A 27037-nucleotide genomic window follows, 5' to 3' on the forward strand; every position below is an offset into this window, starting at 1 on the left:
GTGTGGCAGGCATTCGCTGAGTTTTGGTTAATTTTTGTGAAATGTTTCAGAATGAAGTTGAAGAATGAAGCAGTTTTGTTGTTATTGTGAGGAAAATAAATAAAAGTAGACCTTTTATAGTTTCTACCGATCTCTTGCACTTATCTGAATGCACTAAAATTATGGAGTCTTTTAACCCTTAGTGGTCTAAGGTGTTTTGGGGGTCCTTGAGATGTTTTGACATGCCCTGACATTTGTGCTTTTTTTTCAGTTGCTTATAAACATATTAATGGCAAAGGTGTCATTACACTCTATTCAGCACAAACAGGGCTACCATAATATGTGAACAACATGTATGTACATGTTTGGATTTTTGAGAGAATAATGTTTATGCATAGTTATTGAAAAAAATAAATAAAATTAACGTTTCTGAAATAAGGCCACAAAACACATACTAAATGTGTCCACAAGACTTTTGACTAATGGATGTTGTCACCTATAGTTTTTGCTTCAAAGTGATGTGAATGTCATCCTGCCTACTCATTCACATAAAACAATACATTGATTTAAATTTTGTAAGACACTTTTTGTTTAGAAAGGCAATATGTGTGGGGGCGTGAATGATCATGAATAATGCTGTGATTCATAACTGAGAAGACAATGACCAGCATAATGAGCCGCATAATGAGCTTTTTAGTCATGAGCTTTTTGGGCCGCAGTTCAGAGATTTCTGTCTGTTGGACTTATTAAAGCATGTGAATTCATCAGTTTCTCCCGAAATACATGAAAGTAACTGGCCGGTGAACTGGGAGAAGAATAGAGTATACTTTATAGTTACTTACACTGTGTATCTGATATGAATAAAACACGTCGGCAAATATATTTGAATTGATTGTTACAAACTATAATTGTATTGTTTCGCTATAAATTATACGCATTTAAATGTCTGAAACCTAAAATAAACATTATGTGGTTAAAAACACTTAATAGTTGTGATATATGAAGAGCATATATATATATATATATATATATATATATATATATATATATATATATATATATATATACAGACACATGTATATGTGTGTATATTGATTTTAATTTATTTAGAATAGTTAGCAATATAATTCAAATATAAATTAAAGTCAAAAGCACATTTTGAGTTGTCATACCTGGAAACAAATCCTGTTCAAATAGGCTATATAGGTCATTCTACAGAATTGGTTCAAAGTTAGAGTTGGAAACATCTTGAAAAAATTTGCCTTTTTCCACAAATTTTGTATGCATGCAAATTGTATAATATCCAAGGTAAACATTTCTAGTAATTGTGCAGTTAATTCTCATACTGTATTTTCAGAAAGTTTTGGAATATTTATCCTCTCTGCAAATTTGTCACTAATAAAACAGAATAATAAATAATTTAATGAGAAGGCTTATATTGACCTATTAAGATTTTGTTTACATCTACCTTGTAAATATTTTTTGCTATTTTATAAAAATTAAAAAATCACATGTAAATCAACAACAATTACAATTTTAACAATATTTCAAGTGTAATCTTTCTTTGTAAAAAGCACACATTTTATCATATGGATTTCAAAGTTAAGCATTCATTAGTTTGAATATACATTGGAACAAACACTATAATAACATCTTAGTTGATAATTCAATATACCTACTTTATTTTTGACAAAACATCCCATATGAGCAGAAATTGGCAAACAAAAGCTTTTTTGATGTGGCAGTAGTCTATTTTACAGTAAAAACTTTATAATCTGTCCAAAACTAGTCAACGAAATATTGTCTAAACATTCATATTTCGTCTGTAACATATCGTTTTTATGATATATTAATATATGACATATAAATGTTAATTTGCAGTTTAATACGTTGCTTATACAAAGACATTTTATTTCAACATATTTCAGTCAATTTTTACTCATCTCAGTATAGCAATATAGTTTGGGAAAAGCTCAAATTCAGTAAATTATTTTATTGGTACTGATTTTTCAAGTTGGCTTTCTTGACATTTTTCAAGACATACATTTTCAGACATTTAAAATTTTGCAGTTTGAACTGGATTGCTGTTTTTCCATAAAATCTTGCTTTGCATCTTATGCAGTATGGATCTTTTCCACAATGTTCATAATACAGACTGCTTTAACCATTGCAACGATGGAAATATAATTCAATCATTCTCGACTTTCCACAGGCACATCTCTCCTAGTAGCTTTGAGAGTGAATGGTAATGCATATATTCATGTTCAGCCGTGGGTGAGCCTTCCAGCGTTGAATTCATGGTTAAACCCTGCAAGAGTCGCACCATTTCACTGCTGTTCCCTGCTGTGCTCTGCAGCAGCTCCAGCGCTACTTTTCAATCATTATTTTTGAATAGTGTGAGGCTCCGATATCTCAGGGTGCCGTTGCACCATACGGCAGAGCTTGAAGTCACAGTCGCACATTAGAAGTTCAGAACTAGCTGCTGCTGGAAATGTGACATCCCATTTTTGGAAACTGTGGTCCAGCTCAATTATATACATTTTATATAAAGTTGAACACGTAATCGCTTTCTGTTAATGAGAGTGATGCAGGAACGGAGATGTTAAAAATGTATTTCAGTATAAATTACAAATTACTGATTAAAAATATAATTATGATCACTGTATGAAAGTTACTGGATTTACTCACAAGACACTTTTTTTGTTAATGTTGTGACTGTAACTACTGTCTTTTCATTTTCTCTTTTATTTTAATATCAATGTGTAGACCTTTTTTTTTTTTTTTTTTTTTTATTGAATTCATTACCCTGTAATGGTAATATCACAGGGTATATGTATGTAATTATACATATGTTAGAGTATATTAGAGCCCAGAATACCATAATATTTTAGCTCTTCATCCCTCCTATAAAAGTCAAAGGTCTCAAATTGGATCTATTAATGTATCAACTCAAATGCCCTCTTGTGGCCTCCTGTGACTATTGCATGTGCTCACTGAATAGTGATAACTTCTGCATCCACAGATGATCAAATGGGATTGTTGTAAATTGTATTAATTTACACCAGTTTAACCATCATTACAGATTTGATGACAATTCAATTTGGTTTAGAAATATATTTTTGGGCAAATAAGGTTGAAAGTTATTTTATAACTTCACTTGTGGTTTGAAGGATTAAACACGTAATCTAAAAGTTTATTATTTATTTTAATGTATCTGCTGCCATGACTCAGCAAGTTTATGTTTCCACAGTAAAATAGACCAAATTCATTCCTGTTTTGATCAGATATCCACTACTGCTCAAAAGTTTGTGGTCAGAATTCTTTGAAAGAAATGTATGCTTTTATTCAACAAGGATGCATTATATATAATATTTATAAGAACTATTCCAGATGTTTGTGTTGTCACACGGGGCTGCGTGAATGGTAGAGGTTAAATATTCATGTTTTCTTTGGAACTGAATGGATCTGGAGAGATTGAAAACTGGGTCACCACTACAGCTCCACTTGGGTTACTGTTGAAATCTGGGGCACCTGTTAGCATCCACTGATGATGAATGACTAAGCAAAGACCGCTCATAATTGGCTGTCATAGTGCCCAAGCTGCACATCCAACAGGGACAGAAGAAATTATTTTAACATTATTAAATGTTTCTTTACATTATTATGTTTTTATTATTATTATTATTCTGTCGTGGAATTGAACTTTGTTCTTTCTTTGTGCTTTCTTACAGAAAGAGCTCAGCCTTCCCAGAAGAGGAAGTTTGTGAGTAAACCTACTTTGATTGTCTTTCATTTAATAGTCACCAATACACAAGAGAGTCTAGATATAAACCTACATCAACAGCAAAACATTTATATATTTTCATCCTCTACAGACCGTGGTCAGGGTATAGGCACACTTTTAAACTGAATTACCAGATTTTATTATAGTAAACGCATCTCATTCTTTTGGCCATATTCTTTTTGCTGTTTATTTTCCTGCTTTGAAGATTTTGAGAGACGAAATTTGAAAAGTGCCGAGTTAGCTAAATTTCAGTTTTATGTAAATTACCCTCCCAATTACTTCCCATGTCGAGGTTCTATATGCAAGTTGACGAGTAAACAATTTTTCTGTTGTCTTAATCCACATAAAAAGATTAGCTTTTTTTCAAGCATGGCTTGCATTCTTCGTGTGTATGTATGGATTTGTTTATTTATTTAAATATTTATTTTTGGACTTGCTCATTTGCATATAAATAATGTGAAATAAAACCTTGTTTAGAAATCATGCAGTTGTTACCTGGCGGTTAATGCTATAACGTTATGCACCCAACAATACCCAGGTTTGAATCCTCCTCTTTTGTGTTCCGTTACTGATCTACTATCTTTTTATGAAAGGAATAGTTCACCCAAAAAATTGTATTTCCTGATTATTTACTCGCCCCAAGGCAATCCAAGATATATATGACTTTCTTTCCTCAGCCAAAGAGAAAATTAAGGTTGTAGAGGAGAACATTCCAGGATTTTCCAATGTAGACCATTTTTGATGGTCCAAAATCCATATTTAGGCAGCTTCAAAGGGCTCCACATGACCCCAGTCGCCAAATAAGAGTCTTCTTTAGCGAAAGATCATTCATTTTCAGAATAAAATAAACAATATATACTTTCTTAACTACAAATGCTTGCCTTGGTCCAGCTTTGTCAAGCGCGTTCACAAGACATTATACACATTAGATGGAGAGAGAATGCTTTCCTCCAAAACCTTAATTTCTCTTCAGCTGAGCAAAGAAAGTCATATACGTCATGCAGGACCTTGGGGTGAGTAAATATTTAGGACATTTTCATTTTTGAGTGAACTATTCCTTTAAAGGCAAAAAGATCATTTGTAAAACTGATTAAAAAGATGTTGGGTAATGGCATACCTGCAGATGTTTGAGTTCAAGGCTTCCAGGCAATCTCTTGCATAGACCATCACACAGCTTTCTTCCATTTCACCGTCTTGAAATTTGACGGTGACCAGAATTTTGAAAAGTCCGATCTTTACCTGTAGATGACAGGATGGCATTAGGCCCTCAAAAAATGGTCATCTATATGTCATTTACTCATGTCATTCTAGAACTATATGATTTGTTTCTTCTTATTTGGAACAGGAAAGAAGATATTCTGATGTCAATAGAATATAAATATATATATATATATATATATATATATATATATATATATTTTTTTTTTTTTCATGTAATAAAAGTCAGTGGGATCCATTGTTGTTTTAGACTTTCATTGAATTGACCAAAAACACTGAAAAAAAAGAAGAAGAAAAATGACTCAAAGGCAAACTTGACTAAATTTTTTTTCTTTTTTGAAGGGTTTTTTAATGTGATCTAAAGCCTTGTTTACTCAAGTCTCTTTATAGAATGTGTTTTCATCCCTTACATTGATTAATGAAACCTTCACTTCCTGTGGATGATGTCTGGCTTAGATTTTATCTGGGAATTGATCCATCAATAAGTGTTGTAACAAACTGTTATGATCTGAGGAATTCTAACAGAACAAACCTTTATTACTGACAGTTCACAAATACATTTACATCCCAGCCATTGTTTTGGAGTTTCAAACACAAGAAGTTTTATAATAATCTAAGATTGCAATAATTATGTGTTTATAATAATTATAAGATTGAATCTCCGCCATTATTACCTGCCTACTGTCCATCATTTAGCTGTTCACATGGGTTTAACTTTTAAATAAAAAAATATATAATCATTTCAAAGCTCCTACAGTGTACATATTGTTTTGTCAGCATTTCCTAGAGAATCAAATTTGTCTGTGATGTTTCTACTAAACTTTCTTAGAACTTTTTAGGAGAAAAAAAAATAAATTTATAAACGTAAAAAAGAATAGAAATAGGATTAAAACTAATGTCATAAAGAATATTTGAGTATTTGATTGAGGCTTTGGTATCTGAGCAGCTTGTGAATTGAGGTGGTACATGTGAGATAACTGAACTCAACTTTATGAAAATATGAGAAACAGGCTGTGCCAAAAATCTAAATTAGATTGTCATTTAATCTCATTAATGTCCAGGAGAAACAGTTAGGAAATGTAAGGTATCTTACTGGTGATTTATTATATTTTGTGGAAATGTTGTCAACATGCCATTGGTTTAAAATATTTCCTCACAAATTATTAAATAATGTGTTCATTATATTTGGAAACATAAACACAGCTTGATAAGTGATCACCCAGGACCATCAACCCTTTCATTCCTTTTAAACGTCATGTTACTGTATCTTCTCTCACAGCATTCTCTGATGTCTGTAAACACACAGATTATATTACCAATGCTCGAAGTGGGCCAGTACACACTTCTATATTTTAATCTGTAGTGTATCCTCATTTTGTCTGGCGTACCGGCCCTTCTCACTTGTCGCCGGTACTCTGACCGCCCACACTGCATACCCCTACGTGATTTCAACCCAGGGGGACCACCCCAACCCCCCTAACCAAGAACCTCCAAACATGATCAAAATTTTGTACGTATTTGTACTTGCCATTACTTTTTAGTTTGCCACTTGAAATCACATGGAATCTATACAAATGCCTTCAGGGTGTAAGGGGTTAACAGTGACCATCAACAGAGAGCTTGCATATCACTTACATAAAGCTTGGATGATTAGGATCAGTGTCAGCCAATCATGAGTACAAAAAATCTGTATTCTATCGGCTGCAAAAATCCTGGTCTGAGCATCCCTATTTCATAGCATAGTTAAAAGGGCATATTTTCTTTCTAGTCTTTAAGGGCATATTTTCCTTCTAAATGGTTTATATCAGAGATGCCCAAATATATTTAATGTAATATAGTTATTATAATATAGTGCAACATTAACTTTTGTTCCATGCCCCTCAGTCAAAGTTTTTTTTTTTTTTTTGGCCATTGTAGTTAAATGTGTGTGCACCTCAGAGCACTTCAAATATAGGTATTTATTAAGGGTATTCATCAAACACTGTAATTTTGTTAAAAAAATAAAAAATTAAAAAAATGAATCGACTATCATGTAATTAATTCCATTTAGATTGATTGATAGCCCTAGTATTAGCCCTGCCAGCCCTGATTATAGATCAGACCCATGGTAAGGCATATAGACACTAGAATTAAACCCTTAAATATCTCCTGAACCTGTTCATTATGCATTTCAAACGGTTTTATACTTTTATCAGTAACGTTTGGAGTCGAGATGATAATGGTCCATGTAGCGTCTTGCTGTAATATGATTAAACGGGTATTTGGTGTTGGTGTCTGTTTTGACTGTGTTTGTAATAGGTCAGAGGTTTGATTTTCTATATTTAGAAATCATGACAGTTGGCAGTTTTTTTTAATAGTGATCCTGATGACTGTGTCTGGTGTCAGTTGACCTGGGGGGAGAGAGAGAGAGAGAGGGAGAGAGATCCAGAACAACTTCAGCCTTGGTGGTTAAAGCGAGTACAATGTACCAGGGCAACCTGTATTGAGACCTTGACGAACTGGACACAGTTAAAGAGTTGTGTCGGGCCACCAAGGAGATGGTGTTGTGAACAATGTTGTGTTGTGTTGGTGTTGTGGTTGTTCTATGACAGCTACGGAGAGGCATCTTTGCCTAAATTTGTCTGAATTAAAAGACCGAGACACATTTTTTTGCTGGATGTTCTGCTTTCGCCTTCTGGCCTCTTCAGAGACTACATTTACACTGTCATCGAGAGGTTTCAGGAGGCTAAAAAGCAAGCAGCAGCGTTCCAGCGCTACCTCCCTCACGAGCTCAACGTTCCAGCGCTACCTCCCTCACGAGCTCAACGTTCCAGCGCTACCTCCCTCACCGGGCTCAGGTCTCGGGGCCCCGGCCCCAGCTGTTAATCAGCTCCTCAAATAAAACGCTTCAAAAAGAAGGCCCGTCTGTTGCTAGTAGCTGATTGGCCCGAGTGTGGTTCTCTGACCTTATGTCCCTTCTCGATGGCTTCCCTTGGGAGATTACGATGAGGAAAGACCTGCTGTCTCAGGCAAGGGGCTTAATCCTTCACCCCCGACCAGAGTTGTGGAAGCTGTGGGTTTGGCCTCTGAGGGGGCCCAATTCATAGACTCTTGTGATGAGGTTGTTGAAACCATACTTCATTACTTCATTATTGTCTCCTATTGGAGAAATTCGTCTTGGGCATTCGAGAGAACAATGGCGACACATTGCGTATAACACACACCCAACACAGTTAACCTACACAAAACATGCTCAGAATTATCCCATCCAGAATTTCAATTAACATCCAACAACCACACACAGTACCCCCCATAACTTTCCTCACATTCACAGAAAAACAGAAGAAAACCCACATCACATCCACCATCACTGACAATCCAATTGTATACCTAAATACTTGTATGTTGTTACCTGCTCAACGAGTACATCTTCAATTTGAAGTGTGCTGTGATCTCTTATAGACCTGGGGTCAAAAATCATTTTGTTATGTGCTTAAGGTGCCTACCAATATCCCACAGCCTATAAAGTAGGTAGTCAACCAAAATGCCTATTACCACCGAGAATGCGTTGTTACACGTTGTTACACATGTTACACTTGTTTGCGAAATCACCACCAGGTGGCGCAAAGAGGCAGTGTCCAAGATTGTTCACTAAGTTTTTACTTATAAATGAAGATAAAATAATTAAATTAAACAACAATAGTAATATTATAACATTTTAATCTTGGCTAATTATTTACCATACAAGTGCTTTATGTTCCACCTATTTACTGTTACAGTGAAATATTACAGTGACGAAAATGCATGAAGCTTGCTTACATTTCACCAAACTTTACACTTGGCACAATGCAGTCAGGCAAGTACCGTTTTCCTGGTAACCACCAAACCCAGACTTGTCCATCGAATTGCCAGACAGAGAAGTGTGATTTGTCACTCCAGAGAACACGTCTCCACTGCTCTAGAGTCCAGGCATGCTTTACACCACTGCATCCGACGATTTGCATTGCACTTGGTGATGTAAGGCATGGATGCAGCTGCTCGTGAAGCTTCCATGAAGCTCTCTACGCACTGTTCGTAAGCTAATCTGAAGGCCACACGAAGTTTGGAGGTCTGTAGCTATTGACTGTAGAAAGTTGATGACTTCTGCGCACCGTGCGCCTCAGCATGCGCTGACCCCACTATGTGAATTATTTTTATTTTATTTATTTTATTGCTGAGTTGCTGGTATTCCCAATTGCTTCCACTTTGTTATAATACCACTTACAGTTGACCGCAGAATATTTAGTAGTGAGGAAATCTCAAGAATGGACTTATTGCACAGGTGGTATGTATACGTATGTATATGTATGTGTATGTATTTATATATATATATATATATATATATATATATATATATATATATATATATATATATAAATATAAATATAAATTAGGGATGCACGATGATATCGGCACAACATCGGTATCGGCCGATAAAAGGGAATGATCATTTGGCCGATATGATCATTTCTGCCGATGAGCCTTGCCGATAGGGTGGCGTGTTTCCTATGTGCAGGTGATGACCATGCATGAGGGCCAGCAACTTAACATGTGGAGGCATTTCCAGCATGGGCATCAGTTTGGTTTGAGATGTGCTGGGGACAGAGACGCATTCGCAAGTGCATTTTCAGGAGTGCTGGGTACAATGACGCAGTAATTTTTTTTCTCTTTCGTGCAGGTCATGTTTTGAAATACGATGTCCTGTAGCTTACTAATGTAAACTCTCCAAGCTACTATGCTCTCCACAGAGCATAACATATTCTTTTTTTTTTCTTTTTTTTTTGTGTTCGCATTTATGAGGAAAAACAGTGACAGTTCTCGGTTACGGACGTGAGCGCTCTGAAAGCGGCACTAAAAGAGACTGCTTTAAAACTTCCACAGAGACCTCAAACAGAAAGCACAAAGCCTTTCTAAGTGAATTTCGTTTTGTATTAATTGTATCTTAATTTTAATCAATGTTTCATCAACCATTTGCCTGGATTTAATAAATAATAAGTAAAGCAGATAATAGATAATAGATATCACGACACGGAGGCACCCGCGATTGAACTGGAGCTAGTCTCATAAATGAAACGAAACTCAGCATAGCCTACTTGCCTCACAGACCTGAGAAATATAGCCTATCTATTATTTACAGAACGCTTGAAATCATATTTTTAAACAGAACAATTCAAAACGAAAGAAAACTATGTAATCTGAAATGTGCATTTCTCTCTGGCGCGTTCACTACTGCGAAGATCGCGAGTCATCGTCAACTTCATCTTTGCAGCCGACACAGAAAACACTTGTTTATTAATAAACAATTAAAATGTCTCCTTGCTATATTTGACATATTCATAATCATTACTTTTGCGGTTCGTTGTGACAGCTTTTAGTTGCTTTATTGGCAGCGCCACTCTTACATGTTACATGAACGGGTCGCCACTGCATCAGCACCGAAAACAGGGGAGCATTTGGTAGACCTGTTCAAGTAGAAGATGTACATTTTTTTATTTGAAAATTAATTTTTATTTATTTTACTCCTAAGGACTGAAGTTTGAAGTCTGAATTTAAAAATAAAATGTGGCACTGGCATATCATTTATTCTCCAAGTGAAATAATTTGCCTATTTTTCAGGGGTGAATGTCTGTCTACATTTGTAAAATTATACATTTATGGTAGAATCAAATGTTGTTTTGTTTGTCTTGTGTATTGCCTTATCTACAACACATGAGTGTAATATGGTAAAGGTACAGGAGAGAGACTTGGATTTCTCTTCAGTAAAATTAAAGTGTAAATACTGTATATCAGGAGGAAAATGTGTATATATCGGTATCGGCATCGGACAAAATTAGTTTGAAAATATCGGCATATCGAATATCGGCCAAAATGCAATATCGTGCATCCCTAATATAAATATAAATATATTATATATTTTTCTGTAAAAAAAAAAAAGAAAAGATATACACATACATACATGCATACATACATACATACATGCATGCATACACACACACACACACACACACACACACACGTGTGAATTCCTCATAAATTTCTATTTGCTTATTTGTTTTAAGTTCTATTGGGAGGTGTGCTATTCTCATTCTAGAGAGCGTTTGGTTGGACGAAAATTTGTGCAGGACTTGATCAGTATTATTTGGTCCATTTGCTTGTTGTCATATCCTGTTTCAACATAGTTTAGGCTTGTCACACTTTTCCCCACTCCAGCACTTGCATCCTCTATTTTTACTGTTGTTTTCAAAACATTCATATTAGAAAATAACTGAGTGCTAGTGCAGTGTCTCTGACAATGCACGCTCCTGCTTTGCGTCAGTTACACTCTCATGGTTGGATGTATATGATAGATCTTCAATGTGTCAAAACCTGTCAGAAACAAATTAGAAGAAAAAAACATGTCAATGAATTTGATCTGCCTTTTGCGTTTGTGATTTATGGCCTGTCTGTTATGACGGCAACACAGGCATTGTGTGATAAATGTGCTGTTACGGTTGTCTGTTTATTTCTGAGAGGGAGTGAGTCAATGCAGTGGTCATGTGACTGGGCTCGATCAACAGTGGGGTGGAGTGAAGTGGTGGATGGGGAGGTTATGACACTCAGGTCAAGCTCTACAGATGTGTTTACTGAATGTTAATGAGAGATGAGTCAACCGTTTATACAGCAGCATCTGTGGCAGCAGGCTTTGGTATTTTTATACTACTATTTGTAGTTTTTATAAATGCTTAAAAAATATCAAATAAAATAGAATTAATTAAATGATTGCTGTTAAATGCTAAAAATTTAGCAAAACATGACCTATTTAATTATAAGGTATTTAGAGGGTCTTGTGAAACATCATTTCTGCCAGTGTTATTTTGTAATATTTTATATACTTTTATAGTATTTATTAATATTTTAAGTTGATGCTTTTAATTCCTTTAGAAATCATTCTAAACCTACACAATGAGTGTTATTGTCTGATGTATGATGGCAGTTTGGAAAAGAAAGGGTTACTGCAATTAATGAATGTAAATAGAGGGTAATAAGTGAAGTGTGACCTGTTAAATCCCAATGAAGCAGTCCCAGTGGCCTCAGCTGATTGCTTCATTCCCTTCACACACATGCACACATTGAGCCTTTAACATCCATTCAAATCTAAAAGCTATTTTTGAAACAGGTATATGCCTGTTTGCTTCAGATAAATAACTAATGCAGTTTCTTAACATGAAGTGAGTTTAGCCTAATTTAGCAGAATTTAGCTGGTGTTTAACTGGGTTATGTCCTTACGCCCGACATACCGGTTCCCTATTCTGCTTGATCTTTGATGTGATGTTCACTGTCATCTGTAATTGTGTATTTTCATGAGTCTGCCAACTGTGGTCAATAATTTACTTTTCCTAAAAAAAAACTTTTCCTTTGTGTGTTTTAATCAGTTTTGCCTTTGCATCTTCATCTTGTTATTTGTTGATGTTTTGTAGTTCCAGGCATGCACACTTCTAAGAGCTAAAGCATGCATTTAAATTATGGATACACCGATGCATCAGCCAATAATTGATATTGGCCGATAAAAGCAATTCTTTTCATTATCCATCAGCCGATTGTTTAAAAACAGCCGATGATGAGGGCCGATTATATCCTTTCAGTCAAAAGGAGGTGGAAAAGAATGTGTCAGACTGCTCAAATTCATACTGTGTGTGAAGAGAAATTTTCTTGTTTAATTTAGGCCAAATTAACGCATGTCTCATGTGTTTACCTCAGGAAAATCATCCAATATTCACAGTTTGTTAGTTAGCTATCAAAAACACTAGAGAGGATCTTATTTACTGTTAATTATATGTATGTTTGAGTCAATTTGTCATGAAGACAATTGTTTATGAAAACTACCATATGTGCAACTGAGTTGTATACAAACATTTCAGTTTTTATTTGAGTGTAATTATTATATCTAAAACTAAATAGCATGTTGAATATAGTACTTTGGGCTTTGTTGTTAATTTTATTCTCTAATATTACAGTATTGTACCAAATGAGAGAGTTCCCAGTATAGTTTACAGCTTTATTTGGGAGAGATATTCCCCCCTTAAGAAAATCAAAGATATCCTTTTCAGCTATCGGTATATCGGCTGAGAAATGTAGTATTATGCATCTCTAATTAAAAACAAAAACAGAAAGGATTATGCTGATTGTAGCATCCATGGTTACAGTAAGCTCAAAATTGTACTCAAGTACATATAGCAGAAAGTACAAATTTCACATGCACAACCATTAATATGCAGTTATGAGAGAGTACGTGAATAGAAAACAATGGGACTTGTGATGTTATGGAATACAACTTTTGCAGATTTATTGATCACATTACTTTTGTTGGCACCCTCATACTTTGAAAGTACATTTCAATGTAATGTGATGTATTTAAATATGATGTTGCAATACCTGGCTAGTAATGTTTTTGTAGCAAGTAATGTAGCAAGTGTTCATTTTATGCCATGTCTTCATCTTTTCAGCAATTCCATACATATCTGCTAGGGCTTTGAGTAATATGTCACTCATTTTACTGTCTGCATATTGATGTTGCTAAGTTGCTAACAAGTGTGGATTCAGGTCTGATGTCTTTCTCGGCTTTATGAGTTTCATTAGCAGGTATTTAGCGGAACTCAGATTAAATTGCTTGTTAAGGCTTGAGCTCATTATAGCAACGGTCTCCAAGCACCTTTGTCCCCAGTGAAACTCGGTGCCTGGTACAGATTAGTGCAAAATTCTCCATGTACCATAATCGCAAGATTCTTTTCAAGGCATTCTACTGTAGTAAATTAAGGCTATTGTGTGGTTTTGTGTATCCCTTAAATGGTTTACCTTTTTATCTATTTTTGAATTATGCTTGCCTGTGAAAAACTCACCACCACAATAATGTGAGGAGGGTTGTCAGGGTGTAGATATTCGGTTACTGGGGTGTTCTCGGTGGTTGACTTTCCGTCTGAAGTCTTTAAGGTGTTTCTGAGTGGTTTTAGCATGTTGCTATGTGGTTGTCTGGATGTTCTCAGTTTTTTGCTGGGCTATTTCAGTGGTGATGCTAAGGTATCATGACTATGCAGTTGTAAATGTTCTGCGTGGTTGCCAGGGCATTTCTGTTTATTTTTGTTTTAGTTTATTGTTTTAACTTAAACCTATGTAAGTTATTTGCCAAGGCAATATTTCAAATTATCGTAAGTTTTTCATTTAATATTTATATTTTATGTATTTCAGCTTCATTTCAATGAATGAAAACTGTCATTTTTGACAGTTTTATGTTAACTATAACTATTTAGTCCACTGCTACGCAGTTGGTAGGTTGTAGCTTACAAGTCTCTGTGATATCCTGTTCTCTAAATATAGCTCAAGCCCTTCCTTCATTTGTCTGTGGGATTTGCCCATTTTATCGTCCGACAGGTAAAGCCATAATTCTGATTACTTAGAAAAAACAGCACCCCTCTTCTGAATAAGCCACATGATTTGTCATTATTCACAGATAGCAACTGTGAGATACCCAACTATGAGAAAAGATTATGTTTGCCTTAGCAAACACTAATGAAGTGTCTTCATGTCTTGGTTTCTCTTTGAAGACTTGTCCTTTTGAGACATTTATGGCTTATCTTACAGAAGAACATTCACACAGTTTATGCTGCAGTGTAATTGGGGAAAACAGACAGGATGAATGATGGTCAACAGCCCTGCTGCAGATAGGAAGTGCTGCATGTAGACTCCTCTGATTGTGCTTTGCTGACGTAAGGCTGCTTCTTTGGTGGAGGAGGGGCATGTAGGTCTGTTTAGTGCTGGTGCGTGAGCGACAGGGGAGGGGGAAAGGATTGTCGCCCAGCCTCCTTGCCCTCCACAGGCAGTTGATGATCACATCTGACAGCTCGGGTGGAAGTTGAACAGCTCAGAGCACTAGGTCCCCTGTATCTACTCCTCTTCTGTGACAAGCTCTCAGCCGGTTTCTCCGCACCAGAGCCTGGCTTTGGCTCTTTGTCAGCGCATGGGGGTGCGGGCAGGCAGACGACGCGAATATATCATGTACACAATAGAGTGAACGAGCGCAGCGCGACCATGAAAGCCCAGCGGGAGAGACTGAGGATTCCAGGGTTGACATTGGAGTGAGTATTTTCCCTTCTCTCTCACATATTTTCTGGCTGCGATGACAGCAGACTGTTTATCTGCAGTGTGTCTGTCGCTGTAGTGGTGACAGCACATCTGAGCAGTGCACCATTACCACAGTAACAGCGTCTGCAGCATGTGTTGAAGGGAAAATATAGGTTTGCTAGCTTGTGTAGATCCAGCTAGTGTCCCTTTGCGATGGCTTTGCATGTGATTTTGATAGCACAGGCTCATGTTTGGATAAAGGATGATGATGCTAGATCAATATTGGATCATCTTCTAGTCACGGCTTGTCAGACTTGAGCCAGAAGGAATTGCGCAGCAGCTGCCTTTCTGTTTGGCTATGCTCCTATCTGCGTATTTATAGTTTTTGATCTCCGTCACTTATTGAATCATGTGGCTGTATTGCCCCTACAGAAGGCCTGATTGTTTTTCAACCTGTTAGCAGGTCAAAGACGCCACCGTACTGTAGCGACATAACATAAACAGTTAATATCTCGTCATATTAGATTGGCCTTTGACGTTTCGATAAGATGAGGCGCCTTTGTTTTTGTTTACAGGGGTCGTAGCAGATGCATGTTTGCGGCTATGATCAGGTGTTGCATCATGGCTGCTGTTGCTAAGGATACAGATACATGCGTATCTCCTGGACATGTCAGCTCAGCAATTTTGCCAAACATGTTTTGTTTCTCAATGAAGGGACCTTCGTAACGCTTGATAAAAGCATGATGCTTGTAGATTAACAGTGGTGATTTTTATTTTTACCGATGTTAAATTAAATGTGCGCATGTGGCCAGTCTGTATATCAACAAGTGTACAATCCAAAACCATTTCATCCTTAGGCAATGGAATGTAATGGACCAATGTTGTGGTAACCCTTTTTGCAACGCAGCATTTTACCGAAAAAACCTTTAACAGTCATGCATGACGCTGCTCTGTGGTTAATGCATGCAAGCTTGTGTGTCTCTGCATATAAATAAGCTCTCAACTTCAAAGGCTGCATCCTGAGAGAGACTGTTCTGGTTCATGATGAACATTCACAAAACTCAATTTGACTTCCAGCCTCACTCCACGAAGCTTGAGCCCAACTCCCACAAGCCCTTGCAGCCCATGCAGCCCGCTGCACGCATTTCATTTTTGGAGGTAAGCGCGTGCTTCTTTCACATAGCCATTTTGTTTTGAGGCTTAATATGTTCAAGGCTCTGTGTTCTGCCACTGAAAATGAAAGCATGGAGTTCAGCGATCGAAACGGCACATGGTCTCCAATCATTTATCTCTTTTGAGTTTTATTATTTTTACATTCAATGCCTTTGATTGGGATTTCATTTTCTAAAACTGTGGGGAATAGTATTGTTCCTTGTGCTTATATAACATTCTTAGTGTCTCCCCCTTCCTCCAGTCTTTTTGGTGATTCTCTCATTCACTCTCTTTTATGTGATAAATAGGATTTGCTGCTTTGGCCATTGAACATTTTGTTGGAAAGAGCCCTGCACCATTTTTGGGGAAACCGTTACTAGGTCATTCAAATCCTAAAAATGAAGAACTGTGGCAGTGAATTATTTTTACCACTAAGACAAAGGAAACGTACTCTCAATTTTTGAAAGACTTTTTGAATGGTACTAATGATTGGTTTTTGCAGGCTTGACAGCACAAGGTTAGAAAAGGTTAGAATACATTTCATGAAGAGTTTCCACAAAACATATTGATGTGACTTAAATATATATATATATATTTTAATATAATATAATATAATATAGTATAATATAATATAATATATTGCACTGAAATAATTGAAATTGCATGCGATTTGGCAAAGGCTGCAATTATTTTCTGCGCAGCTTGTCAGTGCAGTGCAGCTGATCGGTTGTAAATGCTGCTCCATCTGAAAGCCAGAGGGCGTCCCACGCAGACACGCCAAATATGCCCCACCGCTTAAGTACCATAACACTCATCATTCCAGGAAATTCCTATCGCTGTAGCTGAATAAACAGATTGAAACGCTTTGATTGATTAAACATGACTTATAAACTCACGAATGCCTTATTCTGTATAAGAAGCCACATCTCACAGAAGGATGCTCAACTGTCATTATGAAGTGAGTTTGGAGTAAAAACATGTTATTAAATGTTGTCTTTTGTTGGACAAGAGGTTCATAAATGCTTCTCATGTTTGACGCGTGTTGCTTTTTCAAACGCACGTTATAAGTGACTCAAACTCAGTGCTTTCAGATGGAGCAGCGTTTACAGAGCTGTACATCAATGACAGGCTGCGCATTAAAAAATAATCGCAGCCGTTGCGATTTCAAAATTGCGATAAGCCAAGTCGGTTTAAGTGCGATTACATGGAAATTGCGATTAATCGACCAGCCCTAATATAATTATATTGAAAGCAATAGTTTGTGCTTTATGAACATGCAGTGGAACTCTGACATTATCTCTGACGTACTCACAAAATCAGAGTGAGTACTTTGAACTTTGATCACCAATGGTAACCAGGGGTGCTGTAAGATAACCAGAGGTCCCTGAGCTACAGCATTGCGGTAGCCCCACTACCCCAGATAAAAAAAAATATTTGAGCTTCCTACCAATTATTTGTATCAAATGTATTTTGTCGATACAGCGGTTAACATTTACAACACTGTGTGTATGCTGAGTAATAATATGAGTCAAATTCAATCTTTGCCAGTTGGTGGCGCTTATGGAACAGCAGATAGCGGTTACATAAACAAAGAGCATCACAACACTAGCAACACTATATAGTAACAGTACATAATTACTGGCTTTATACAGAGGTAATATGAAAAGAAAATGCCATCAAAACATTCCTGGCCAAAATGTGAGTTTACAGCAGTGGCCTGCAATGGTGTTCTAAAATGAGGTGGCAAATTCCTCAGTTATTATTATTTATTTATTTTATATTCATATAAATCAAATGTACAAATACAATTGAATTTTGTATTTTAACATGCAACAACTATGTAATTAATGTTCTATTTATTAAAACCAAGTATAAATCTCATCAATTTAGTTTTTTAAAGCATTTTTACATCTATTCCAAAATAATAACTAAAGACAGTAACAATTTAAACAATATTTGGTATATTTAACTGATGTTCAGCTGTTCTTTTCAATAGTCAACTTCTTTTCGGATCATCAGTCATCAAGCTCTGTAAACACTGGTCACCCAGAAACGAAGATGTACCTTCAATTTTACCAAGCTGATTACTCCCAAAAAACAACAGTTTTCAGGCCATTTCAAGTTTTATTTTGACATGACATAAAGCAGTGAGTAAGTTGTTTAATTACTTTTTAATTAGTCTTTCCATTAACTCGATAATGTTTTTATTTAGACCGATTCATGAACGCGGAGCACGCACACAAATAAGAGGTGGGATTTATAGCACAAACCAATCATATCCAATCAAAACCAATTATATCCAATCATTGCGCGATTGAGGCATTGCCTCATTTCACGTGACTTTCCCCATTCATTCTCAATAACCCCCACCTAACAACCGCACGTCTAGGGGGTCTATTAAAACTCAATTGGCAAGAGACACACGGACTCCTGCTACAACTTTACCTATTGGTGTCACTGTTGGACAGTGTTACTTTAGAAAAATGAGTTGAAAATGATTTAAAGATGTTTTGATGTCACATTTTGTTTTTATTTTTGTAATATGGATTATTTTCTCATCCAATTTTTTGAAGATGCTCTGTCTTCCTTGCCTCCTCATAGGAAACACCCCTAGTTTACAGGGATGGTATAAAAACCATGATTAAACAAATTATTCATTAGATCAAAAAATCACTTGGCATAAATGTGGGCTATTCGGGGATTGCAAACTGCTCTGAAAATGTGAGCACATAGAAAGCGCAACAGCATGATTTTTTTCTTGGAAACATGCAGTGCTCATGCAGGTTTTTCTTTTTTTTTTCTTTTTTTTTTATCACAAGCAATATTGTGATTCCTGTTTTTCCGTCCTCAGATTTAAAACTTAAAATTGAGACACGACCAGCACCGATGGAACACAGTGACTGGATCTAAAACCTTCAGATGACACACAGATTAGATCCATACTTTTGTAAGTTACTGAACCCACGTTCAGCGCAGAGCGGCTCTCTCGCACAGTATGACGTTACAGAAAACTAGTTGTCCAGTCTGGTTCCATTCACACAGCAGAGCTTCGCCGAAAAGCAGTTGCGAGTCTTGAAAATGTATTGGTGTGTGAGTTTTTTTTTTTAATAAAAAAAGGTTGTCACTGCTGTAAACTTCAATAATACTGCGCAGGAAAATAATTTTTCTCCCAAAAAATATAAAAATATTATATGTAAATATTTTTTGGAGAAAAAATATTTTCCTGCGCAGTATAGGTCCCTGCGCTTCAGCCCATTGAAGCTTGTGCGTTAATGCGCCCCTGATGGTCACAGGAGACTAATTTGAGACGTATTGCTACCTGTAAACTGCAATGTGTCCTAGCTCACCCTCTTGTAATCAGATCACTAAGGCTAGGTATAAACAGGACCATTGATTGCTGGGATCTATACTCATTCCCTTGGAATAAATCTGACAATCATCACGTTTTGTTGAAGCTTCCTTTTATTTCACAAAGCTCACTTTGTAGCCTATTCTGGAATTCTCCATTTAAAGCCCTAATGATGAAGCCAGAACTGTGAAAGGCACAGTCAATCTGCCCTTGTTTGTCATCAAGAAAGTCTTTTGGGATAGCTGATGAAGTGGGTCATTGAGCTGTTTGAACTAGTTTGATTAGTTGATGTTTACACACAATCGTCTGAGACCAGTAAACGGTGGAACTGTTTAGATGAAAAGAAGGTCATGACCACATTACAGAACATTTGCATGCTTTCTGAAAAATATTCCTCCTGGGGATGCTGATTGGTAAAAATGCAATTTTCACTAGCTTTCTCAGGCATAACTAAAAGGTGGGCAAAATAAACAATCATAACTAGTCCTGTAAGTCAAAATAAATAGTATCACTAATGTCCGAAGTACTATAGAGAGACTAATATTTTATTTTACAGTTAAGTGTAAAGTTTTAAAAGTTAAGTTGGAAATTCTGCTGTACTGCTAGGTCATTACTTGAGTGCTGTTATCTTTTAATTGTGTGCCCTGTTATATTTGGTTTTCCATGTTTTGCTCGGTCTTATGCACAGTTTGCTACACAATTCTTTCTAAGTATACCCCATTGATTGTGAAGGCAGATGGATCTAGTGGATCTTTCTTTTCACTTAAATCACTCATGTGTGTGATTGTCTTTATAGACAAGTGAGGTATACTCTCAGCTTTAAGAGCTGCCTTGCACTTTGTTGAATCAGAGCACTGATATTTTTTTCTGGTTCGTCCTGTACAAATAAGAACACAGAAAACGGTGCATACTGTACATATATAGATCACGGGCTGACACATAAGAGAGTGGGCTTGGATTGTTCCCAGATTTGTTAAGGTTCTATAGGTCACTAGTCCTGCTGGAAGAGATAAGAAGTCATGAGACTTCAGATTGATTGAGCTAGACTTTGCTCACTTCATGCGTGACCAGAGTCCTCATTTTTATGTCCATATCTGAAGCATTATTTGAGGGATTGATCAGTTGTCTGTGTGCCTGTTTGTGTGCCTGGCTTATTCATATTCTCTCAGGCCTGTCCTAAGTGCACCTTCGTGGTTATCGGCCCATCTGGATTCAACAGATAATTTTCAAGACCGAGCGGCCCCATTCCACCCCACCAAGTTCATCTGTCATGTGTCAGGGAGGTTGAGCCTCATGTCCCTGCCTGCCAAAAGAGCAGATTGAAGAACAGAACAGGAGCAGATCAAAGGTGTTGAAGTGGAAGAGAGAGGGTGGTTTTCCTCATATGGCAGATCCAGTGAAGAAAAAAAAAGGAGAAGGGAAAAGAGGTGGACCTGCACATGGTTACGGTTGAAATGCTGTGCATTTCCATTTCAAATGGCCCTAGGGGTTCTGGAGCAGGGCCAGACAGGGAGAGCCGTGATTGCATTCATTGCGTCGTCTGCTGATGATGCATTGCTCCTCTGACTCACACCCCCTCCCTTCCTTTCTTTTCCTCTCCCCTCCCTGCCTCAGGATGTGGTACGGTAGATGCCTGTTACATGATATGGAGCATTCTTGATTCTCAATGAGTCTACAGGGTAGCAGCAAAGCCACACAACTTTCACATCAAAACAAAAAGTCATCCTGCTGGAAGTAGTCCTGTCCCTCTGTCCCAGAGGCATCCAGCATTCGAGCAGGAATGGATATGACCTGAATAGGAAACAGCTCAGAGAAGCTTTCTCACTGTTCGATTTAGGACACTTCAAAGGACACACCGTCCCTTTGACAGCCTGTGTATGCTGCAGCGAGCAGCAGATGTTCCTGGACGAAACTCTGTAGTCGCAGAGCGTTGTGCTGTGAGGACTTCCCGGGACTCTTGCGCTGGGTGCCTACTTCTCTTGGAAACCAGGCATTTCTCCTCACTCTCTTTTTTAAGACACCTCAGAGCACTCTGGGGGCATGACTTTAGGACAATGTCTGACTCCAGCTTATGGACTATGCTCTCCAACTTTTCTATGCCTTACTTTATCAGTGGAACAAGTCTACGGCGCTCCAAAAGGTAATCAAGTTCAGGTTGATTGTTTGTTGCCACTTTACAGTTTTGTGGGTTTGGGTTTTTAAGTCTTAGAACTTTATCAAGAATTAAGTGAGTTGAGGTTATAGACAATAACAATATGGTAATGCAGGTGTTGTGTTTTCTATTGTGTTAAATTTCCTTTGAATTCTGAACTGGAGTACCTCTTGATTGTAATCAGGACGTTTTTGTTCAGTGCATGTGGCAGGCACAAAAGATATTTACGTACCGGAGTAATTACCATGCATTTGTCTAAATATGCATGTTGAATGTGAGGAAAATGAATTGTTCTCTAAATCCTCTTGAGCATTGCTGGCTGTCTCCGTGTTATTTGACGGATACAGTCGGGTACACTGCTTTTGCTGTTATGCTGAAGTTGCGCTGTATCCTTCATGTAACAAGAACAAACCTTCACCAAAAGGCCAACCAGCCATAGATATCTCTGCTATCATGCATTCATGTGCATTTCTGCTTTTCCTTCTTGCACACATTTTAATCCTGGGAATGACCCATTTTACCGTTGATGATACAGATGATCCGATTAGTGTCCTCAGGATGAGTAAATCTGACTGAATCTGTCATTTGTTTGAAGTGAATTAGTTGTGGAAAACATGCAAGGAAGACAGGATTGTACATTGTGCTTTCTTCACAGTGCTGTGTTTATTGGTTTGTACTAGGTGGAGGGTTCCGTAATGTGTCTTTGTGTAAGAACTGTGATAATGACACTCAACTATGACACCAATAACAAGGCTTTCCTCATGTGTTCCTTAGTAAAATTATACGATAACTAAATGTTATATTGTGTATCTCTTCTTAATTCACAAAAGTGACCTTGATTTAGGCTCTTGGTTCCTCAAATGTGTCCTTGTATTCAATCATGTTTTTAGAGTACAGAATGTGTTTTTTCTGTCTATTGTTGACATTCTGAGTCTTCTGACATGTTGGCCATGAAGTTTTGTTAATATGATATAAATTAGTGACACTTGCAAAGTAATTTAGGTATTATATATTTCTTTTGTTTCATTTTTGTATGAAATGGCATGGGCGGATGCTGTGCAGATCGTACTTCAGGGCGATTTTTTGAAGTGAAGTTACTGGATGTTTCTCTAGGGCTTTATAAATTGAGCATCATATAATTCGCATTTATTAGCATTAGCACTGAAATTACCTCAAGGCATTAATTTTATGATTTGGTAGTAAGGTAAATAGAGTCAGGAAATGAATGTGAAAGAGAAAGGGGCACGGGAAAAAATATGACTGGATTCAAACAATACATTCCCAGGATTACTACAGCTGAAGCATGTGTAAAGCACGTGCACAAACCACATTTTCATATAATTTAGCAGAGACTCTGTTATATGCAATGAACAATGATGGATTTAACTCTTTGTAAATTAAACAAAGGACTCACTGAGGACAAGCCAAGACCATTAAAGAGACAGCTTCACAATTGGCTTTTGTAACGTGACTTTAGTCATTCAGGCATTTAAACACAGCGACGGAAGCAAAATGTCTGTTTTCAAGTAGCATAACATTGACTGATACTTTATGATTCAGTCATTACTTTGCTTACAGTCATTTCTGTGTGGGTTTCTTCTAGATGTAGCATGAGGTATTGAATTGTCATCATAGCTACAGTAAGAAGTATGGAGCTGAGCACCGTTCATTTCTAATCTGTCTATGTAAGAGCTGTATAAATAGCAAAATCTGATCCTCTTTAACTGAGCGCTCATGAACCAGATATTATACTGAACCATGCCTCACATTTAAAGGGGTCTTTTCTTGCTCTTTTAAAGTAACTTTCACATCTCAAAATTCTTTCACAGGTCCAAAACACCATTTAGTGCAAAAACAGCTTGTCATGAAATCTTAACATCGTAACCATGAGCTCACAAAAGTACCATATGACTGCAAATGTTTGCTGTACATATCCAAAGTTACATAATTTTACATATCTGAAGTCTAAGGGTCAGATTAAAGGTGAAAAATGGCCATGTAAAACTAAAGTGGAACTGTATTTGGTGCAAGAAACATTGTGGTGGCCTTCAGGAGAAAATATTAAAACAAAAATGGTACACAAATGTATAATATGGCCCCTTTAAAGTGCTTTATTACCATAATAGCACCTTTTTTTTTTTTTTTACCATAATAGACTTTTTTTTTTTTTTTGAGTCATATAGAGTCATCTGATGCTCCACCTACAGTAAAATTATTTAAATGTTTTTTTTATTTATTTTTTAGCATATGTAGCCAAATGTCATATTATTCAGAGACATCATGGTTTGTAGTAATGTTTCTAGATGTTTTATGAATCATATTTGTCTGCACTGGTAGGTCTCACTCAAATACTTATGATTGTTGCCTAATTCATCTTAGTTCGCTAAAAGCTAGAAAGTGTTTCTTGTTTTCCTAAAATCATGCACATTTTCAGCCAATGTGCTGACCTTTCTAACTCAGAGAGGAATACTCAACTGTCTTAACCTTAATGCCCATAATAAGCTGTGGCGAACACTTATTTCTCATGGCCTTTTCTTTAATACAGAATTCATGCTTTCAAGTATGAGAGGATAAGTTATGAATCATAGAGATGGCTAAAGTCATAGTTCACTTCCAATGTATGCAAAAGAGCAGCCTAGACATTGCATTAAATGAATACGTTTTGGTTCCTCAAAAATAAAATTTGAAAGTGAGTATGATGATAGAATTTTCATTTTTGGGCGAACTATTCCTTTAACACCTCCATGATAGATTCACTGGCAGTTGCTCTTCACAGTCTCTTTGCTGAGGTGTTGATCACAAGGGCTTTGCAATGTCATCTGTGATGTCTGCCAGGCTGCCATTTAGACACCAGCTTTGGGATCAATGGCTAGAGAAGAGGCCAAAGTCACATGTTCATTTCCCCTCTAGGATTTCACCCTGTTCTCCACTACTGTGCTGGTAAAGCATCACTATTCCAATTGCCCATACTTGGGGTTATGGATTTTTTGCGTGGATATGTGCTATATTTGTTATTATTAAGCTATCAAAATCAGTTTTCAGTGGAACAGGTGAAAAAATCACCAGTCCAGAATATCATAAAGACTTGAGGATGTGCTCTTTTGACATTATGTAAAGACAATAAGTAATCAGTTACCAATGTTCAGTAGTCTCCCAGAACACCTTAGCAATGCCCTGACATCATGGCAAGTGAGGTTTACAAGGGCAAACACGAAAAATCAAGTTCTCTATAATCTACACTTTGGGAAGTTTCTAACGGTAATGCTTATAAATTTGTGTATTTTCTTGCCAGATGTATTTTGTGTGTGTGTATGTGTGTGTGGTCCTGGTAAACCCAATGTTATGGGGACAAAATGTCCCCTCAAAGATGGCAATATCCGAAATCCTTGACCTTGTGGGGACATTTTTAATCCCCATGAGGAAAACAGCTGTGATGTTTTTTGTAAGTGATGTTTTTTGAAAATCTAAAAATGCAGTTTTATGTGATGGGTAGGTTTAGTGTTAGGGGATAGAATATACAGCTTACAGTATAAAAATTATTGTATTGTCACCCACACACCAAAACACGATGGTTCTGCATGAATGGCCTATAGGCTGTGTGACATGTTTTAGCTTCAAAACTAAGAATTTCACCAAAAGACAACAACTTTGGGGCATTGTTTGTTTTGTAGGGTACCGACAATATTCTAAGATTAGAGTAAACACTGAATAGTTGTGATACATAAGTGAGCACATCCGTCTCTGGCTCAGTGCCAGCCAAAGTGCGAAAGCAGATCTGAATTTAGCAGTTGATCACAAGACTCACTGAATGTTATAATCACATTATCAAAAGCACAAATATTATTTATTGTCTTTTGGAAGCTGTATTCAAATCCATTTGGCTCAAAAACCTGAGGGGCCACGTGCTTGAATGAGCATGACACCTCTGCCCCTGGCATAGAGAGTGGATGTGAACTGGTGTTAAATAATTCACTAAGATCATGTACAGTAGGAAAGCAAGTTTAATTTTCATGATCTTAGTTTTTCTTGGCATGTTCACAGAGCAGTGTTCAAGGAAATTATATTTGGTATTTACCAATGCAGTTCTAATATAAAAGCAATTATCTATAATGGTACATCTGTTGTTACATTTGCTACAGTGATACTTTATGTAATGACAGATGCACAAATAAAGTATTAATGCCTCTCAAATAGTCTTGATGTTGACATTTTTCTGTAACACAGGTATTCTTGCAGTGGTCTGTTCACAAAACACAATTCTTTGGTTTGTTTTTCTAGCTGCAGAACAAGCAACAGAAAAAGTCTAATAGGGAGTGGACAGTCATCAGCCCTTCCTCGACCTCACTCACCTCTGTCATCACACACAGGTAACTGGTTCAGTGTGATTGTCTGTTTGTGTATGTGCGAGGGCCAGGACAATTTCGATGCATCGCGATTATTGGATCGATTCCAATTTTTTCCGAATGCATCGCAAATTGATTCTGAGCTTAGTTTTTAACAGCAGATGGCACTCTAGGCTAGTTTTTAACCATACGCTCAAATGCTCACGAAGAATGTGAGTCTGAGAATGTACTTGCACATCAGAATGCTTTTATGACGCGAGATTAATGTAAACAGCCCACTGCAAACAACCTTGTAATTCGCTTCAACCTTTTTAAACTTTATGAATTATTATTTTATAGAAGGTTCACAAGCACGCTGTTTCATCAGTGCCATCTGCTGTTAAAAACAAAACTCATAATCGATTCGAGAGAGAATCGCGATGCATTCAGAAAAACTGGAATCGATCCAGAATCATTTCTTGATTCACAATGCATCGATGTATACGCTCTATGCACGAATGCTGCTGACGTATTTCCGGTAGAATCTCAGCCAGCGTCTTTATTTCCGCATAGCGCGTTTTTTATGGCAAAGTGTACTAGCTGCAAAACTTTCATAATAGCATTTTCTCAGAAACGGAGACAATTTTTTTAGAAACAGATTCGCTAGTCGGATTTCGCATAATATGAGAGAATACTCACCCTCAAAGTTGTAGATGTAGCTCCAAATATATAAGTTAAAGCCCTTCTCTTTCTTAACTCTTAGGTGTGACAGCTAACTGCCTCACAATATTGTTAACATCATTCACGTTAACCGCTGGAAGTTCTTGTAAACAGCTAGTGTCATTTGCCATTATCTCCACCGAATGCAAAAACGGCTTCCGACGCAGCACCGGATGTAACTGGGCGGGCTTAGACAAAACGCGGAAGCGATCGTGCATAGAGCCTATTGTCCCAGCCCGGTTTTGATG

General features: G+C 37.0%; 1 protein-coding gene across 8 annotated transcripts in view; it reads left to right on the forward strand.

Moving 5' to 3' along the window:
• The window catches only part of mast4 (microtubule associated serine/threonine kinase family member 4), a 141579-nt gene that overhangs the window by 76833 nt on the left and 37709 nt on the right, over positions 1-27037 (forward strand). For 6 of the 8 annotated variants that reach the window (XM_084414460.1, XM_084414463.1, XM_084414461.1 and 3 more), the window contains exons 4-5: positions 3711-3742; positions 26026-26114. In XM_084414460.1, coding sequence (XP_084270586.1) covers positions 3711-3742; positions 26026-26114 — 121 coding nt within the window. Of the gene's footprint in view, positions 1-3710; positions 3743-14807; positions 15109-16171; positions 16253-21214; positions 21736-26025; positions 26115-27037 lie in introns of those variants that run through there. The other 2 variants (XM_084414466.1, XM_084414467.1) reach the window with 2 other exon arrangements.

Source organism: Rutilus rutilus, assembly GCF_951802725.1.
Source record: "Rutilus rutilus genome assembly, chromosome: 7".
NCBI classification, from domain to species: domain Eukaryota; kingdom Metazoa; phylum Chordata; class Actinopteri; order Cypriniformes; family Leuciscidae; genus Rutilus; species Rutilus rutilus.